A 17096-nucleotide genomic window follows, 5' to 3' on the forward strand; every position below is an offset into this window, starting at 1 on the left:
CCAACCCTATAGATACAGGCAGGAGTTAAACCTAGAACCTACACTGAGTTATAACAGAAACCAGGAATCAGGCCATGAGGGTACATGGAAAAGAGAGGCCAAGAAAGAGAGCTACAATCAGGACTCCATGACAAAATGGTTCTAAAATCTTCTAATCCAGGAATGGGTTCCTCCTTAGACAATTTGATTTTTGTTTTCCTGGGCCTTGACAACATCCCCACAGAAAATGGGGTGGAGGAAGGGGAAAGGGGAGGAGAGGAAACAAAGGAACAAATGTCCTTAGCAGCTTACCAATTTCTGGAATTTCACAAATGGACATTCTTTCTTAAGCTCGAATATATCAGAACCCATTTTTTTTTTTAGCTGGAATTTGCTTTAAAAAAGTGGAGGGTAGGAAAAGAAAAGAGCCACCCAAATACTAAAGGTAGATAAAGGAAATGTCTGTTTTGATGTACAGCCTCTGAGAACTGGCCAAATCAGAGTCCAGTTCTGCCTATGCAAAATCACTCTTTACAATTATACTCATTATAATTACCTTTCTGAATAAATGAATTAAATCATTTCCATAAACCACCTCCCCCATCTCACCCCTGTATAACAAGAACCTAGCTAGGTAGTAGCTTTCATTCCATTCCTCTCTTGTCCCCTCTCCCAAACACTTCCTCACCTGCTCTTGGAATCAGATCTCCTCTATGACTATGGGAAAGTTACTAAAAACCCTAAATGATTATTTCCCAATCTGGATAATACTAATAATACCAGCTCCAACCTACTCTATAGGCTGAAAAACTATACACGCAGAAGTAATTTTACATTCTTAAAGACAGGGTGTGTGTGTGTGTGTGTGTGTGTGTGTGTGTAAATTCCAAGAAGCCCCATATGCACAGCCTCATTTTCATTCCAAACACTGGTACGCTGATCACTCCTGAACAGCTACGTTTCCAAGGCGCCTGACAAGCTTGCAGGTGCATTCCCCAAATGCGCCAGCGCACCCACATGGGTCAAAGGAAAACCTGTTTCCCTGACCTGGTAAGTAGACAAGTCAAGCCAACTTCCCCCCAGAGTAAACCATCCTCCGCCCTGGTTCCCCTAGTCCTTCGGTCCTACAGTCCCAGGGTTTAGCCATCCAGCCGCCGCGTCCGTCTTGATCCGCCCTCCACCTCCGTAGCACCACAACCGAAACGCCTTCCTCCACCCTGAAGCCCCCGGCAGGCCCTGCGACGGCAGCCAGCGAAAGCCACGTGACCTCGCTTCACTGGGTGCCGCGGTCATGTGACTTCGGGAAGATGGCTGCCCTGACAGCGGAGCATTTTGCAGCTCTCCAGAGCCTGCTCAAGGTAAATCGAAGGGGTGGGGACAGCGTGAGGTGGCCCTTTATCTCCGAGACTTTAGACGGAGCAGGAATTAGGAACAAATTGACCCTGGTGTGGAGCCAAAACTCTGCTGCTTGTTCTCTGTGTGATCCCAGGCAAATCGTTGCGTCTTTCTGAGCTTTTAAAAAGTAAGAACACAATATCGTTTTGACAGGAACGTAAGATTAAAAAAAATAAAATAATGGGCATGAAGGCGCAGTACAACCTCCTGCTATTAGTCTCTGGGATTGGTTTTCGGTATTGGGGCACTGGAGTGGTAATTGCTAGACCCACGTTATCAGTTCCCCATTTCATCCCGTAGCCCCTCCTGCACTCCACAATTAAGAAATTATCTCCTACTGCGTCCGCCCAGCCCTCCGAATGACCTGTGCGTTCAGTGTTCCCCTGAGGTCCAGATTTTCCCTACTCGCTTTGACCTGTGAAAGGGGCGGGACACTCTCCTGATAATCATTTGAAAAGTTGTGAGGTTGAAACGTACCTACTTAATAGGGCTTTGTAAAACTCAAATGACGTAATAATAATTTATATATATATAAAATACCCCAGAAGTCCCGCTTTCACCCCTTCTTTGCTTCCTCACTTTCTTCCCCAACAGTAACCTCTGTTTGCTCTGATACAATAATAATATCATTATTATTATTATTATTATTTGAGACGGAGTCTCTCTGTTGCCCAGGCTGGAGTGCAATGGCGCAATCTCGGCTCACTGCAACCTCCGTCCCCCGGGTTCAAGCAATTCTATGCCTCAACCTCCCGAGTAGCTGGGATTACAGGCGCCCGCCACCAATCCCAGCTAATTTTTGTATTTTTAGTAGAGACGGGGTTTCACCATCTTGGCCAGGCTGGTCTTGAACTCCTGACCTCGTGATCCACTCGCCTTGGCCTCCCAAAATGCTGGGATTACAGGCGTGAGCCACTTCGCGTAGCCGGAATTATTTAACTTATGATTTGTCCTGTAGGAGAAAGGGTAGCTTTATTTTCCTTCTTAGAACTTGTCGCTAGCTATTTGCCCGTTGTCTGTCTGTCTCATAAGAATGTAAGATCCATCATGGATGGACCTTTCCTTTCTTCCTCTCTCTTTTTTTTTTTTTTAAACACCAAGTGAAGAGGGTTGAGTTACTCTCCTCAATTTATGGCACATCATCATCATCGGTTCATGTAATAGTCTGTTTTGTTTTACTTATTTATTTTTTAATTGCCTTCTTAGTGTTCATTAGCATTCTCCACTCCTATCTACTCTTTTGTTCACAAGTGTTAATGCCTAACAAGTAGAACAATAATACCTGGCACGTGCACGTGCTCAGTAAATAGCTGTTAAATGAATTAATAAATGAAGTAACAGAGCTGGGACTGGAAATCTAGGGCTCTCAGCTCCCAGCCCAGTGCCTTTTCACCTTCATTTTGGCTGCTCTGTACTTACCCCCGTCCCCATGCCTGTTGGTCTTATGCACTCTTTTCTTTTAAAAACTATAAAAGATTAATGTGTAGTATACATACACAAAAGTGCATAAATAATAAATTTACAGTTAAATGATTTATTACACACCAATGTAACCACCACCAAAGTCAAAAAATGAAATGTTACCAATACCCCAGAAGTCCCCCTTTCACCCCTTCTTTGCTTCCTCACTTTCTTCCCCAACAGTAACCTCTGTGTTTGCTCTGATACAATTCGCTTAATATTGCCCATGTTTGAACTTTACATAAATGGAATAATACAGCATATACTTTTTTTTATGCCTGGCTGCTTTTGCTCACCATTATGTAGCAGTAGTTCATTGATATTCATTGCTACTGTCCTATGTACTTTCTTTTCTTTTTTTAAAAAAAATACTTAGACTTTTTATTGTGAGATAATTATAAATCCATATGTAGTTGTAAGAAATAATATACAGAGATCCCATTTATCCTTTACTCAATTTCCCCCAGTTCTGCAGGATTCTGCAGAACTATATATAATATATTATACATACTATTATGTATCGTATGTATATAATATATAGTATACATACTATATATACACATAGTATATAGTATACATATATAGAATACTTACTATTATGTATAGTTCTGCATAGGGGATAAATGGGATGTCAATACCTAATCCTGCAAAGGATGAATGGGATGTCAATACCTAATGTCAAAAGTATTGACATTGACAGTCAAAATACAAAACATTTCCACCACCACAAATATTCCTCATGAATAGCCACACCCTCCTTAACCTTTGGCATTATTCATTTCTCTAATTTTGTCATTTCAAGAATGCTATATAAATGGAATAATACAGTAAGTAACTTTCTGCGATTGACTTTTTTCACTCAGCCTAATTTTCATCCATGTTGTATCAGTAGTTCTTTCCTTTTTATTGCTGAGTGGTATTCCATGTAATGATTGTACGACAGTGTTGTATTGTGTAGTTTTCAGCATACGCATCCTGTATTTCATTTGTTGAGCAATTGCAAATGGTTGTTTTTTTGTTTGTTTTCTGTTTGTTTTGTTTGTTTGTTTGTTTTGAGAGAGTCTTGCTCTGTGGCCCAGGCTACAGTTCAGTGGCACGATCTCAGCTCACTGCAACCTCCGCCTCCTGTGTTCAAGCGATTCTCATGCCTCAGTCTACCGAGTAGCTAGGACTACAGGTGCCTGCCACCATTTCAGGCTGATTTTTTTTTCTTTTTTTTTCTTTTTGTATTTTTAGTAGAGACAGAGTTTCACCACGTTGGCCAGGCTGGTCTCGAACTGCTGGCCACAAGGGATCCACCGGCCTTGGCCTCCCAAAGTGCTGGGATTATAGATGTGAGCCACCACACCCACCCCGTATTTTTAATTTTAGTGTCCACATGTTCATTGCTAATATATAGAAATACAACTGATTTATGTATATTTATCTTCTACATCCAAACTCGCTAAACTCACTGTTTCTAGGAGTTTTTGATATATTTCTTGGGATATTCTACATAGAAAATCATGCTATTTACAAATAGAGACAGTTTTATTTCTTCCTTTCTGATCTGCACACATTTTATTTCCTTTTCTTGCCTTATTTTAGTGGCTGGAATTTTCAGCACCGTGTTGATTCAGAGTGGAGAAAGCAGATATCTTGCCTTGTTCTCAGCTTTGGGGTCAATGCATTCAGTCTTTCACCGTTACGTATATTGTTCACTGTAGGTTTTTTTGTAGATACTGTTTATCAAGATAAGGAAGTCCTCTTCTATTCCTATTTTTCTGAGGGTTTTTATCAAGAATGGATGTTTAGTTTTATCAGATGCTTTTCTGCATTGATTTATATCATGTGGTTTTCTTTGTTAATGCGGTGGATTACATAGATTTGCAAATATTGAAGCAGCCTTGCTTCTGTGGAATAAATCCCACCTGGTCATAGTGTATATTATATATTATATATTTATATATATAAATTTATTTATATATAATATATAATATATAATTATATACAATATATAATTGTATACAATATGTAAATATATAATTATATGTCTATTTGCTAATAAAATATTATATATATATAACTGATCTCTATTTGCCAATATTTTGCTAAGAATTTTTGCATCTTTTTTATGAGGGATATTGGTCTGTAGTTTTCTTATTTTTCTGTACAATTTTGTGCGGTTTTGGTATCAGGGTAACACTAGCTTTGTAGCTAATAAAATCATTTAGAAAGTACTCCATCGTCTTCTGTTTTTCTAGAGGAGATTGTGTAGAATCAGTTCATTCTTTTCTTAAATGTTAGTTCGAATTCTCCAAACTATCTGGGCCTAGAGATTTTTTTAGGAGCCTTAAAATTGTGAATTTAATTTTCTTAGTAGACATATTAATTCAAATGATCAATTCAAGTGATCAATTTTGTATTAGGGGAGTGGAAGTAGTTTGTGTTATTTGAGGAATTGGCCCATTTTATTTAAACTATCAAATTTATGTTTATAGAATTGTTCATTAAGTTCCCCTTATCCTTTTGATGTCTGCAGGATCTGTGGTAATATCCTCTATTTCATTCCTGATGCTGATAATTTGTGTCTCCCCTCTTAACTTTGTCGGTCTTGTCGATTTTTATTACTATTATGTATAGTTCTGCACAGGAGATAAATGGGATGTCAATACCTAATCCTGCAAAGGATAAATGGATGTCAATACCTAATGTCAAAAGTATTGACATTGACAGTCAAAATACAAAACATTTCCACCACCACAAATATTCCTCATGAATAGCCACACCCTAAGGTTTGTCGATTTTTATTGACATTGTCAAAGAACCAGCTGTTTGTTTCACTGATTTCTCTACTTTCAATTTCATTGGTTTCTGCTGTTATCATTGTTACTTCCACTGCTTCCTTCAAGTTTATTATGCTTTCCTTTTTATAGGTTCTTGAGGTGGGAGCTTAGATGATTGATTTGAGACTTTTCCTCTTTTCTAGTATATGCATTTAATACTATAAAATTTCTTGTCACTACTTGCTAGGCTGTGTCCCACAAATGTTGACATGGTGTGTTTTCCTTTTCACTTAATGTAATTTTTAAAATATCCCTGCGACTTCCCCTTTGACATATGAATTATTTAGAAGTGTACTGTTTAAGTTTATAAGTGTTCAGATATTTTCCTATTACTTTTCTGCTATTGCTTTCTAGTTTGATTCCATTGTGGTCACATAGAATACACTCTTCATTACTTCACTTCTTTTGAATTCCATGTTTTTGTTTGCCCTGTTCTGTCTTCCTGATTGTGATGGTTTATTGTAGGTGTCGACTTGATGGAGGGATGCCTAGATGGTTGTTGAAGCATTGTTTCTGAGTGTGTCTGTGAGGGTGTTGCCAGAGGAAACTGATGTGTGAGTCAGTGGACTGAGAGAGGAAGACCTGCCCTCAATGTGGGCAGGTACCCTCCCATTGGCTGGGGACCCAACTGGGCCAAACAGGTGGAAGATGGGGGATTCCCTTTCTCTCTGTTCTCTCCCTTCCTTCTAAAGCAAGATGCCTTTTCTCCTTTTACCCTTGGGCATCAGACTCTGGGTTCTTCATTTTTTGGACTCTGGGACTTGCACCGGTGGCCTGCCAGTGGCTCTAAGTCTTTTGGCCTCAAACTAGGGGCTGTACCATCAGCTTCCCTGATTCTGAGGTTGCCAGACTTTGAGCCAAGCTGCCAGCTTCCTCCAGCTTGCAGATGGCCTATTGTGGGGCTTTGTCTCTGTGATCATGTGGCCCCTTTCCCCCCAATATATCCCCTCTTACATACCCTGTTAGTTTTGTCTCTCTGGAGAGCTCTGGCTAGTACACTGGTGTTCCACGGTTTCTTGTTTCGTTGCTTCCTTACTGTTTAGAGAATTTGTTTTAACTGTTCTTTTACAGCAGATCTTGTGACAGATATTGTCAGTTTTTCTTCATCTGAGAATGTCTCAATTTCCTCTTCATTCCTGAAGGATATTTTTGCCGGGTGTAGGATTCCAGGTTGACAGTATTTTTTCCGTTTCAGCACCTGAAAAATATTGTCACTTCTTTCTTCCATGGTTTCTGATACGAACTGTGCTTTCATTCTAATTGTTTTTTTAATTGGTAAAGTGTCATTTTTCTCTGTTTTAAAGATTTTTTTCTTTGTCTTTCATTTTCGAAGTTCAATTATATATCCTGGTATGAATTTCTTTGGATTTATCCTGTTTAGGGCTCACTCAGGTTCTTGAAATATATAGGAGTATGTCTCTAAGTAAACTTGGGAAGTTTTCGGCTATTATTTCTTTGAATATTCTTTCAGTCTTGCCGTCTTTTATCATCTCCTTCCAGGACTCCAGTGATATGAATGTTAGGTTTTTCGTTAGGGTCCCACATGTCCCTGAGGCTCTGTTCATCATTTTGTCTCTTTTCTCTGCTTTTCTAATTGGGTAATTTCTACTGCTCTGGCTTCTGGTTCACTGATTCTTTCCCCTATTCTTTCCATTTTGGTGTTGAACCCATCTATTGAGCTTTTTACTTTGGTTATTTTATTTTTCAGTTCTAAAATTTCCTTTTTGTTGTTCTTTATCTCTTCTATTTCTTGGCTGAGGCGATTTTAAAAATGGTTTCAAGCAAGTTCATAATTATTTGTTGAAGCATATTTATCCTGGCTACTTAAAATTCTTTATCAGCTAATTTTAACGTCTGTCATCTTGGTGTTGACATCTGTTAATTACCTTTTTTTAATTCAGTTTGAAATCTTTCTAGTTCTTGGTTTGATGAATGATTTTCAGTGAAAACCTGGACATTTTCATATTATGTTCTGAGAATGGATTTTATTTAAATTTTATGTTTTAGCTGGCTTTCTGTGGCACTGCTTAGGCAGGGGAAGGGGTGCTAACTCATTACTAGCAGTTGAAAGTTGAAGTCCAGGTTCCCCACTCGGCTTCTGTTGATACCTGAAAGCAGAGGTTCCTTGTTACCACTGGGTAGGGCTGGAATTTCTGACTCCACGTGGTCTCCACTGGTATCACAGAATGATAAGACTTGTTACCAGCTGGTGGGGATAAAGGTCCCAGCTTCCTACTTGACCTTCTCTGACACCTCCCCAGCAGGAGTGTTGGCGTACCTCATTATAGCCTCACAAGTCTTCTCACTCAGGTCTAGGCCTCCCACTCAGCCTTTGTTGACACAGAGGTGAGTGGGGCTGCAGTTTTTCTATGATATTTGACTGGAGTGTAGCAGTTATCATCTAAAAGTGTTCTGTCTTGGGAGGCTGCCCCATTATTGGTCCTTTAGCTAGATAGAACAGGTATTTATTGTGGCGTTTTTTCCCCTCTGCATCCATTGTCATTTCCACATTGCCCTCTTCTTCAGCTGAAAGTCTGGGATATATGAAGCAAAAAAAAATCCAGGGAACTCACCATTGTGTCATTCCTTGTATTATGCGGTCCCTAGCAGATCTGCCTCCTTCTCTCCCTTTTCCAGGGTCTTATGTATGTTTTCTGTATCGTGTCCAGAGTGTTTGGTTGTACTTAGCAGAAAGATTAGGGAAAAGTACATCTGTTTGATCTTCCTAGAATCCAAAGTCTTATGTATCTTTAAATTTTAAGTCTTAAAGGTATCATGCATGACTAAGACATTATTACTCAAAACATTTGTTATCAGAGTCTGAGTTTTGTTTTTTTTCCTATCTGTGATTTAATTCATAGGCCTCCTCAAAAGATGTTGTCAGACAGCTGTGTCAAGAGAGCTTTTCCAGTTCAGCCCTTGGCTCGAAAAAACTCTTGGATATTACATGTTCCAGCTTGTCTGTGACCCAGGAGGAGGCAGAGGAAGTAAGTGTGGTCAGAAATGACCTTTGGCCACTGGCCCTCTTATTAGTCTCTTTCTTGACTTCCCAGTCATTGCCATGTCCAAGGAAAATCCCTTGAAACATCTGTTGACACTGTAGCAAACTTTGATAAATGGGACATGAATGGGAGAACTGTACCCAGAATCAGAGCTCCTGACCATTTTCTTTCAGACCTATTACCTAGATAATGTGGAATAAAAGGCACCCTTTCTGTAATTTTCTTTTCCAACCTGTAACGTGCTGATGCTGATAAATTGTTAGCTGGATAGCTTAGGGCAGACTTTTCAGGGATCTTTGAACAGAAGCTTGAGGCCTGCGTAAGATTCAGGAGTATGTACTGCTAGATTCCATCAGGCTTCCTGAGGGGTGCCTTGTGTATCTCACTCCCTCCTTAGCCCTCTGTCCCACAGAAGGTCCCCTTCTCCTCAGCTCACCTGATCTCAGCAGGTGGCCAAGAAGGAGATTAAGCTAACTTGTAGTAAGTTATTATGTAGTAGTGGCAGCCTTATCTTGTCAAGGCAAATATGTTTTTTTTAATTTTTATTTTCTTGAGACAGAGTCCCGCTCGTTGCCCAGGCTGGAGTGCAGTGGCGTAATCTCGGCTCACTGCAAGCTCCGCCTCCTGGGTTCACGCCATTCTCCTGCCTCAGCCTCCCGAAAAGCTGGGACTACAGGCGCCCGCCACCATGACTGGCTAATTTTTTTGCATTTTTAGTAGAGAAGGGGTTTCACCGTGTTAGCCAGGATGGTCTCGATCTCCTGACCTCGTGATCCACCCACCTCGGCCTCCCAAAGTGCTGGGATTACAGGCGTGAGCCACCACGCTCGGCCAGCAAATATGTTTTTAAAACAGCAGTTTCTTCATCCAAATGGGCGTATGTTTTTGGATTTTTTTTTTTATTTTTGAGACAGGGTCTCGTTTTGTTCCCCAAGCCGAGGGCAGTGGCATGAACATGGCTCACTGCAGCCTTGACCCCCCGGGCTCAAGCAGTACCCCCATCTTAGCCCTACAAGTAGCTGGGACTGCAGGCATGCACCACCATGCCTGGCTAATTTTTGTATTTTTTGTAGAGACAGGGTTTTGCCATGTTGCCCAGGCTGGTCTCGAACTCCTGAGCTCAAGCAATCCACCCACCTCAGCCTCCCAAAGTGCTAGGATTATAGGCATGAGCCACTGCACCTGGCGTATGGTTTTTGTTTTTTGTTTTAATTCTGGACCTTGTTTATTGAAATGAGCTGTAGAAAAGTAAAAAGAACAAGCAAGATTATGGAAGTGATTTGGAGACTTATTTTGGGTTCCCCCCAAAGTAGGTTATTTAGGAGATGATTCTAGAAAACACAAAGCAGTGGGGAAAATCAAACAGGGAAGGCAAGTCAATAAAAGAGGATGTTAAGAGCGGTTACTGCTATGGAAAACTTGGGATCCTGTAAGAAAACAAGTAGAACACCTCTCAGAATTGTTCCCCAGGAGGACAGAGAGGCTTGGCCATTTATCCATGAACACCCACTCTCATTGGTGGAAGGTTAACTTCCCTTCACTTCCAGGTTGTGTCAGGTAATCTGCAGTGATATCAGAGAAAGCCCCAAAGCAGAGAAACAGTTACCTCCAGAGAGCTTTTTTAGGTTAGCTAAGTATTACTGTATTCACAAGACCACCATAAACCACTCTTATACTTCGTAGTTACAGATTCACTTAGAAGGACCTAGGATGGGAACACAGCATTTTAGCAGGACGGGCAGACACGCCTCTTCCCAGAAGGAACCCACACAGCTGGCCAGGAGCTGTTTGTTCTCTTTGCCCTCCTAGGCGACAGTTGAGAGGAAAGGACATGAATCCTACCACCCTGGATTCAAGGCCCTCATTCCACAGGAGCCAGTATCTCGTGTCACGGTTCAGTAAGCACAGCTTCAGGTTCTCGAAAGGAGCCTGTAGCCACACATAGGCAAGTCCAGAGCTACAGGCACCCTAGGTATTTATGCAGTCCTCTCAGTCCAGAGGCTTGGACCAGTGCAGGGTTGCTTAGTAACACAGCTGACTTTGCACTGCTCTCAGGTTACCAAGGAAACAGCACCAGAAAGTTAACTGAAGGTCAGATTCTCATGCAGAAGAAAAAGGGCTATATTAACTCTTTGCCCACAAGTGGAGAGTTTCTGGCAAGCTGACAGCTTCCTAGGTCAGGCAGCTGCCTCTGTCTTCTAAAGCAACAGGTGAACTCCGAGGCAGGCCAAGGCATGTGGGCATGAACATGTGCCACAGAGGCCTCTGGACTCGTGACTCAGTTGAATGACCGTGACAGTGTGCAGCCTTAGAAATGTAGAGCCCTACCCCTAGCCCTGCCTTGTGCCCCCTACCTGCTGCTTCTGTTGCAGCTACAGGATGGTTCCATCTATCTTGCAGCTGCTCCAGGCTCTGCACCGCCTCACTCGGCTGGTGGCATTCCGTGACCTGTCCTCTGCCGAGGCGATTCTGGCTCTCTTTCCAGAAAATTTCCACCAAAACCTCAAAAACCTGCTGACAAAGATCATCCTAGAACATGTGTAAGTGCTCATTTCTTGAAAGTCCCTTCTAACTTTTATATTTCTTCTTATTTTTATTCTCATTCTAGAAGTAATAATATGCTCATTGTTAAAAAATTAGGAAGCCCAGATAAGCAAAAAGAAAATAAGACACCTATAATTCCACCAGCCAGAGGTTAGCGTAGTCTTTTCTTAATGGAAAACTTTTTAAGACATGTTTATTTTTTCTCTTTACACCTCTATAAGAGGTTGATGTTTTGTTTTTGTTTTTACCAAATGGGTCATGCTATTTTGTAACTTGCTTATTTTCTGTTAACAGTATTAACGATAGTGACATTTCAGGTCAATATTTACCTTCAATATCATTGTAATGGTTAAACATATCCTATTAGAGGAAGAAATGATGTATAATTTAAGGAAGAAATGATGTATAATTTAATTTTAAAATTTCTTAGTGTTGGACACTGAGGCTGTTGGCACTTTTTCATTTCGGTGAACAATTTACAATGAAAACTTTGCTCGTGCTTATTTTTTTACCTGGTTAAAGGTAATGGACATTTTGAGGGTTTGGCCTTAAATGTTCAAGTTGGCCATTGGAAAGATTGCAGTAGTTTTCCACAGTAGTAGGATACAAGTGTGCCCCTCTCCCTACACCTTCACTGAGGGGATTTTTTCTTACATTTTTTTCCCAGTTCCATAAGTGACAATTTCAGTGTTCCCGTCTTTGACACTAGTGATGTCAGTTATCTTTTTCATATGGTTATTGATCTTTTTTTTTTTCTTTTGTGACGTATCTGTATATTTTCTTGCCTGGGAAGTTCCTTTTAAACACGTACATTTTTTATGGCTGCATAGTATTCCATGGTGTATATGTGCCACATTTTCTTAATCCAGTCTGTCACAGATGGACATTTGGGTTGATTCCAAGTCTTTGCTATTGTGAATAGTGCCGCAATAAACATACGTGTGAATGTGTCTTTATAGCAGCATGATTTATAATCCTTTGGGTATATACCCAGTAGTGGGATGGCTGGGTCATATGGTACATCTAGTTCTAGATCCTTGAGGAATCGCCATACTGTTTTCCATAATGGTTGAACTAGTTTACAATCCCACCAACAGTGTAAAAGTGTTCCTATTTCTCCACATCCTCTCCAGCACCTGTTGTTGCCTGACTTTTTTTTTTTTTTTTTTTTTTTGAGGCGGAGTCTCGCTCTGTCGCCCGGACTGGAGTGCAGTGGCCAGATCTCAGCTCATTGCAAGCTCCGCCTCCCGGGTTTACGCCATTCTCCTGCCTCAGCCTCCCGAGTAGCTGGGACTACAGGCGCCCGCCACCTCGCTCAGCTAGTTTTTGTATTTTTAGTAGAGACGGGGTTTCACCGTGTTAGCCAGGATGGTCTCGATCTCCTGACCTCGTGATCCGCCCGTCTCGGCCTCCCAAAGTGCTGGGATTACAGGCTTGAGCCACCGCACCCGGCCTGTTGCCTGACTTTTTAATGATTGCCATTCTAACTGGTGTGAGATGGTATCTCATTGTGGTCATAAAAAAGGATGAGTTTGCGTCCTTTGTAGGGACATGGATGCAGCTGGAAACCATCATTCTTAGCAAACTATCACAAGAACAGAAAACCAAACACCGCATGTTCTCACTCATAGGTGGGAACTGAACAATGAGATCACTTGGACTCGGGAAGGGGAACATCACACACCGGGGCCTATCATGGGGAGGGGGGAGGGGGGAGGGGGAGGGATTGCATTGGGAGTTATACCTGATATAAATGATGAATTGAGGGGTGCTGACGAGTTGATGGGTGCAGCACACCAACATGGCGCAAGTATACATACGTAACAAACCTGCACGTTATGCACATGTACCCTAGAACTTAAAGTATAATAAAAAATAAAAATAAAAAAAATAAACACGTACATTTTAAGCAGAATTGATTAACTGTTGGTTAGCAGGCGGCTTGAACAGACCTCTCTAATAGCAATAACTGATAATGCCTATTTACCAAGGGTTGTATTGTATATTAAGAACTCTCTCATACACGATCACATTTTATTATGTTTGTTGTAGCATTAGTCAGGTCTCTTTGGATGTGTTTTTGCAGAAGATGCAATATTTGTGTATGCAGTAGGTGCTCAATAAAGAGAAGATAAGTTGACCTTTTTTTCTGTTTTGTCTTTGAGAACAATAGTGCAATAAGATTACAATACATTGTATTGTCTTCTTTTTTGTCCTAAACTATGAAAACTGACAACACTTATGGCCTTAACATCACTGAGCTTTGTAAAACAAATAAACAAAAGACTTGCTTGCGGGGAGGGGTTTCTGTGGTCCTTTCCTGTTAGCGGGTGATGACAGGTCTGAAGATCACAGGAAGGACCAAGGTCCCCTCTCTATCACAAGAGTCAGTCTCATCCCCTTTCCATTATTTTTTCCTCATCTTTCCCTCTTAAACAGGTCTGCTTGGAGAACTGAAGCCCAGGCAAATCAGAGTGAGTACCAAGAAATCTGCCCCGCCCTTCTTACTTACCTCCCCAGCCTCAGCTCTCAGTCTCTCAGGTGATCAGAGATTTCAACAGAAACCAAAGTGAACCATTCTAGTCTCAACCCATACTCTGTGTATGGTGGGGTTTTTTTTTTTTCCTAATTCTACTTTTTAACTTTTTTTCTGATTATAAACATTGTTATATAGGCATGTTGTTAAAAAACAGAAATATCCAAAGCAGAAAGTGAAGTACTTAAAATAATATTTCAATTGTGAAAAAAATCAACAGTGATAAAAAATAGTTTGACTGAATAAAAGTCCATGTTTAATACATGGTCATGACACTAACTCTGAGCCAGCCACAGTGCTGGAGCAGTTTGTCTGCATTAAGTCATTGAGTCCTCCCGACAGCCCTGTGAGCTAGGCTGATGAGCAAACAGAAGCTCAGAGGTTAGATAAGTAGTAGCACCTATATTCAAGTCAAGTCCATTTATCTCCACAACAAGAGCTCTTACCACTATTGCTGAAACTACACATTTCCTAAGCCTCAGGCCATGATTTTTTCTCTGCCTTATGTCAGTTCTCATTCTGCCCTAATATCTGAAGGGCTGGGTGTTCAGGAAGAAGCCTGGATATGCTGCCACTGTGAATCAGTACTAAGTTCAGGCAGCACAGAGCAATGGGTAAGGCACATGACTTCCTGTGGGTCTTGGGCTTTGTCTGTCTGTCTCTCTCAGAGACTTGCTGCATAGACCAACAGAGCATTGAGCTGAGCTGTTCCTTCCACAGTATCTCTGCCACGCCTGGTCGATCTGGACTGGAGAGTGGATATCAAAACCTCCTCAGACAGCATTAGCCGCATGGCTGTCCCCACCTGCCTGCTCCAGATGAAGGTACATTCACTATCATGCCATTAGAAAGAAGAGGCAGCACCCCTGTGGCCATCTAAAACACCAGTCTCCAAGGTTTGGGATCTCTAACCCATATGTTTTTAAAAATTACCATCTCCTTTATCCTCCTTTGTTGAGTTACAATGTGTATGTATACTACTGTATTAACATATTATGGACATATTAAAACAACAAAACAAATGCAAAACATATTTTTAAAATAATTTGCTGATACCTAAAGGTAACCCTATATATACTCTTAGCAGTTTAGCTTTAACAATAGTGGTGTGCTTCCAGATTTTGAATAGCCTGCCTGATCATTTCAGTGTACTCTAGCCAACTTCTTATCCAGTGATTAGGCTGTCATTATTTGTAACGTGGCTGCTCCAGAGTTTCTACGAGTGGCCAGGCGCGGTGGCTCACGGCTGTAATCCCAGCACTTTGGGAGGCCGAGGTGGGCGGATCATGAGGTCAAGAGATCAAGACCATCCTGGCCAACATGGTGAAACCCCTTCTCTACCAAAAATACAAAAATTAGCCAGGCGTGGTGGCGGGTGCCTATAGTCCCAGCTACTCAGGAGACTGAGGGTGGAGAATCGCTTGAACCCGGGAGGTGGAGATTGCAGTGAGCCGAGATCACACCACTGCACTCCCGCCTGGTGAAAGAGACTCCATCTTAAAAAAAAAAAGAATTTCTGGTCTACATAACCAGACACCCAGAAATTTAACACTTGTAAGAAAATGAAGAAGTAAGGGTGCCTCTAGCAATTAAGTTTTAAATATTAGTGAAGCTTAACTTCTTTTATTTTTTTAAACTAAAGGTTGTAAGATTATTCCTGCATCCCAGTGCAGGATTGTCCTAATTATCCAACAGAGCCTGCTCCTTAAATACAATGTAAACACACATAATGTTTTCTTACTTGAATGCTGAGAGTTAGGGTATCAGAGAGGTGAGTGAGCCTTGGCTTGGCCTTCTTTGATACGTACCCCAGGCACTTGTTGCAAATGGAGACTGACCCAGGCCTCTGATGCATCTCCTGCCCTCTCCCTTACTGCTAAATGACCCAAGGGCTGGTACTCTCTAGTGCTTAGGAAAGAGCCTCTCTTCAAAGGTTCAGCAGAACTGAGCTCAGCCTCGCAGGTTCAGGGCTTACTTACAGGGAGATAGGAAAAGAGGCAGCTTTGACCTTCTGGGCTATGTTCTCTTTTCAGATCCAGGAAGATCCCAGCCTATGTGGAGACAAACCCTCCATCTCAGCTGTCACTGTGGAGCTGAGCAAAGAAACACTGGACACCATGTTAGATGGTCTGGGCCGCATCCGAGACCAACTCTCTGCCGTGGCCAGTAAATGATCCAGCCAGCTGCCAGGGCCACTGCCGTGACCCAGTTGCTCATGAGCGATAAATGTCTCCCCACATGCAGGCTGCCCTTGCAGCTGCAGCTGACAACAGGCAGGATGGTGGGGACAGCAGGGGGCTACTGCCATCCAGAAGTTACAGTTGGATTGGGAAGAAGCAGCCAGATCCCCCGCTGTTCTCCTCACTCATCTTCTTTCTCTTTCTGAAGCTGGAAAGCAGAAGCCCCCATCTTTGAAAAGCTCCTGAGTGCAACTTAATTACCACCATGGCAGGGTGAGGGAACATGTGCATCGCCAGTTGCCTCTGCATAGCTGTTTGGGAAATTCAGGCCCAAATCATGCAGTTTATCCAATACATTTATTTCCAACATTAGCTCTAATTAGTTCATTTCCAATCCCAGAACACATGAAGGGAATCAGGTGAGAAATGCCAGCAGTTCCCTATCCTCTGTCAGGGAAGCCAGGCAGAGCCCACAGAGCATGGTCCATCGAGAGTGTTCCCTGAGCTCCCTGCACCATGCTGGAACCCCTCTTCAGTGCAGGAAGTCTGAAATGGGTACTAATTCCTTTCTTCATGAAACCAGGGCCCTCCTTCATCTGATGCAGCCACTCCTAGGTGAAGAAGTGGGAATAATTGGAAATAAACAACAGTTCTAAACTTTCATGATTTTTGTAGCTTCTTTTGTCCCCAAGTTATGGCCTTTGGCCAGTACTTTCTCTAGTTTTTGAAGATGATCCCCACTTCCTAATTCCCAGCTAAGCCCTTGACCCATGGTGTGACATGAAATCAGGCAAATGAATCTCAGCCACCTTCTGTGTTTTCACCTGTTACGTAGAACAAAAGGAAGCAAGGCTAATCGTCAGTATGTGCTTGTTACAAGAGCTATGATGAAGGCACTCCTTCGAGTTTAACCAAATGAGATCATCTCTGTCATGTGCCTCACGCTTCACAGGGACTCCATGTGTGAAGATCTCCCTTCCCTCGCCAGATCATCCCCATGGCAACAGCTTGCAGCCTGCTGTTTGAGTGCTTTGCTTTGGCAGCTTCTCTGCTAGTTTGTGTACTGAGTGAATGGAGGAGGTAAATCCTCAGATTAAGACTATGTTCTCGGCCGGGCGCGGTGGCTCAAGCCTGTAATCCCAGCACTTTGGGAGGCCGAGATGGGTGGATCACG

General features: G+C 42.0%; 1 protein-coding gene across 2 annotated transcripts; it reads left to right on the forward strand.

Moving 5' to 3' along the window:
• Positions 1-1217: 1217 nt before the first annotated feature.
• On the forward strand, positions 1218-16585 carry COMMD9 (COMM domain containing 9). Of its 2 annotated transcripts, none has more exons than XM_033205047.1 (6): positions 1218-1337; positions 8522-8647; positions 11063-11202; positions 13646-13680; positions 14463-14566; positions 15776-16585. In XM_033205047.1, exons 1-6 carry the CDS (start codon positions 1287-1289, stop codon positions 15914-15916), a joined length of 597 nt encoding a protein of 198 aa, XP_033060938.1. In that variant the 5' UTR covers positions 1218-1286; the 3' UTR covers positions 15917-16585. The 2 variants fall into 2 exon arrangements, with proteins under 2 accessions (XP_033060938.1, XP_033060939.1); XM_033205048.1 differs by having other exon boundaries at positions 14463-14638; positions 15776-15911.
• The last annotated feature ends 511 nt before the right edge of the window (positions 16586-17096 follow it).

Source organism: Trachypithecus francoisi, unplaced genomic scaffold (genome assembly GCF_009764315.1).
Source record: "Trachypithecus francoisi isolate TF-2019V2 unplaced genomic scaffold, Tfra_2.0 Lachesis_group8, whole genome shotgun sequence".
Classification (NCBI taxonomy): domain Eukaryota; kingdom Metazoa; phylum Chordata; class Mammalia; order Primates; family Cercopithecidae; genus Trachypithecus; species Trachypithecus francoisi.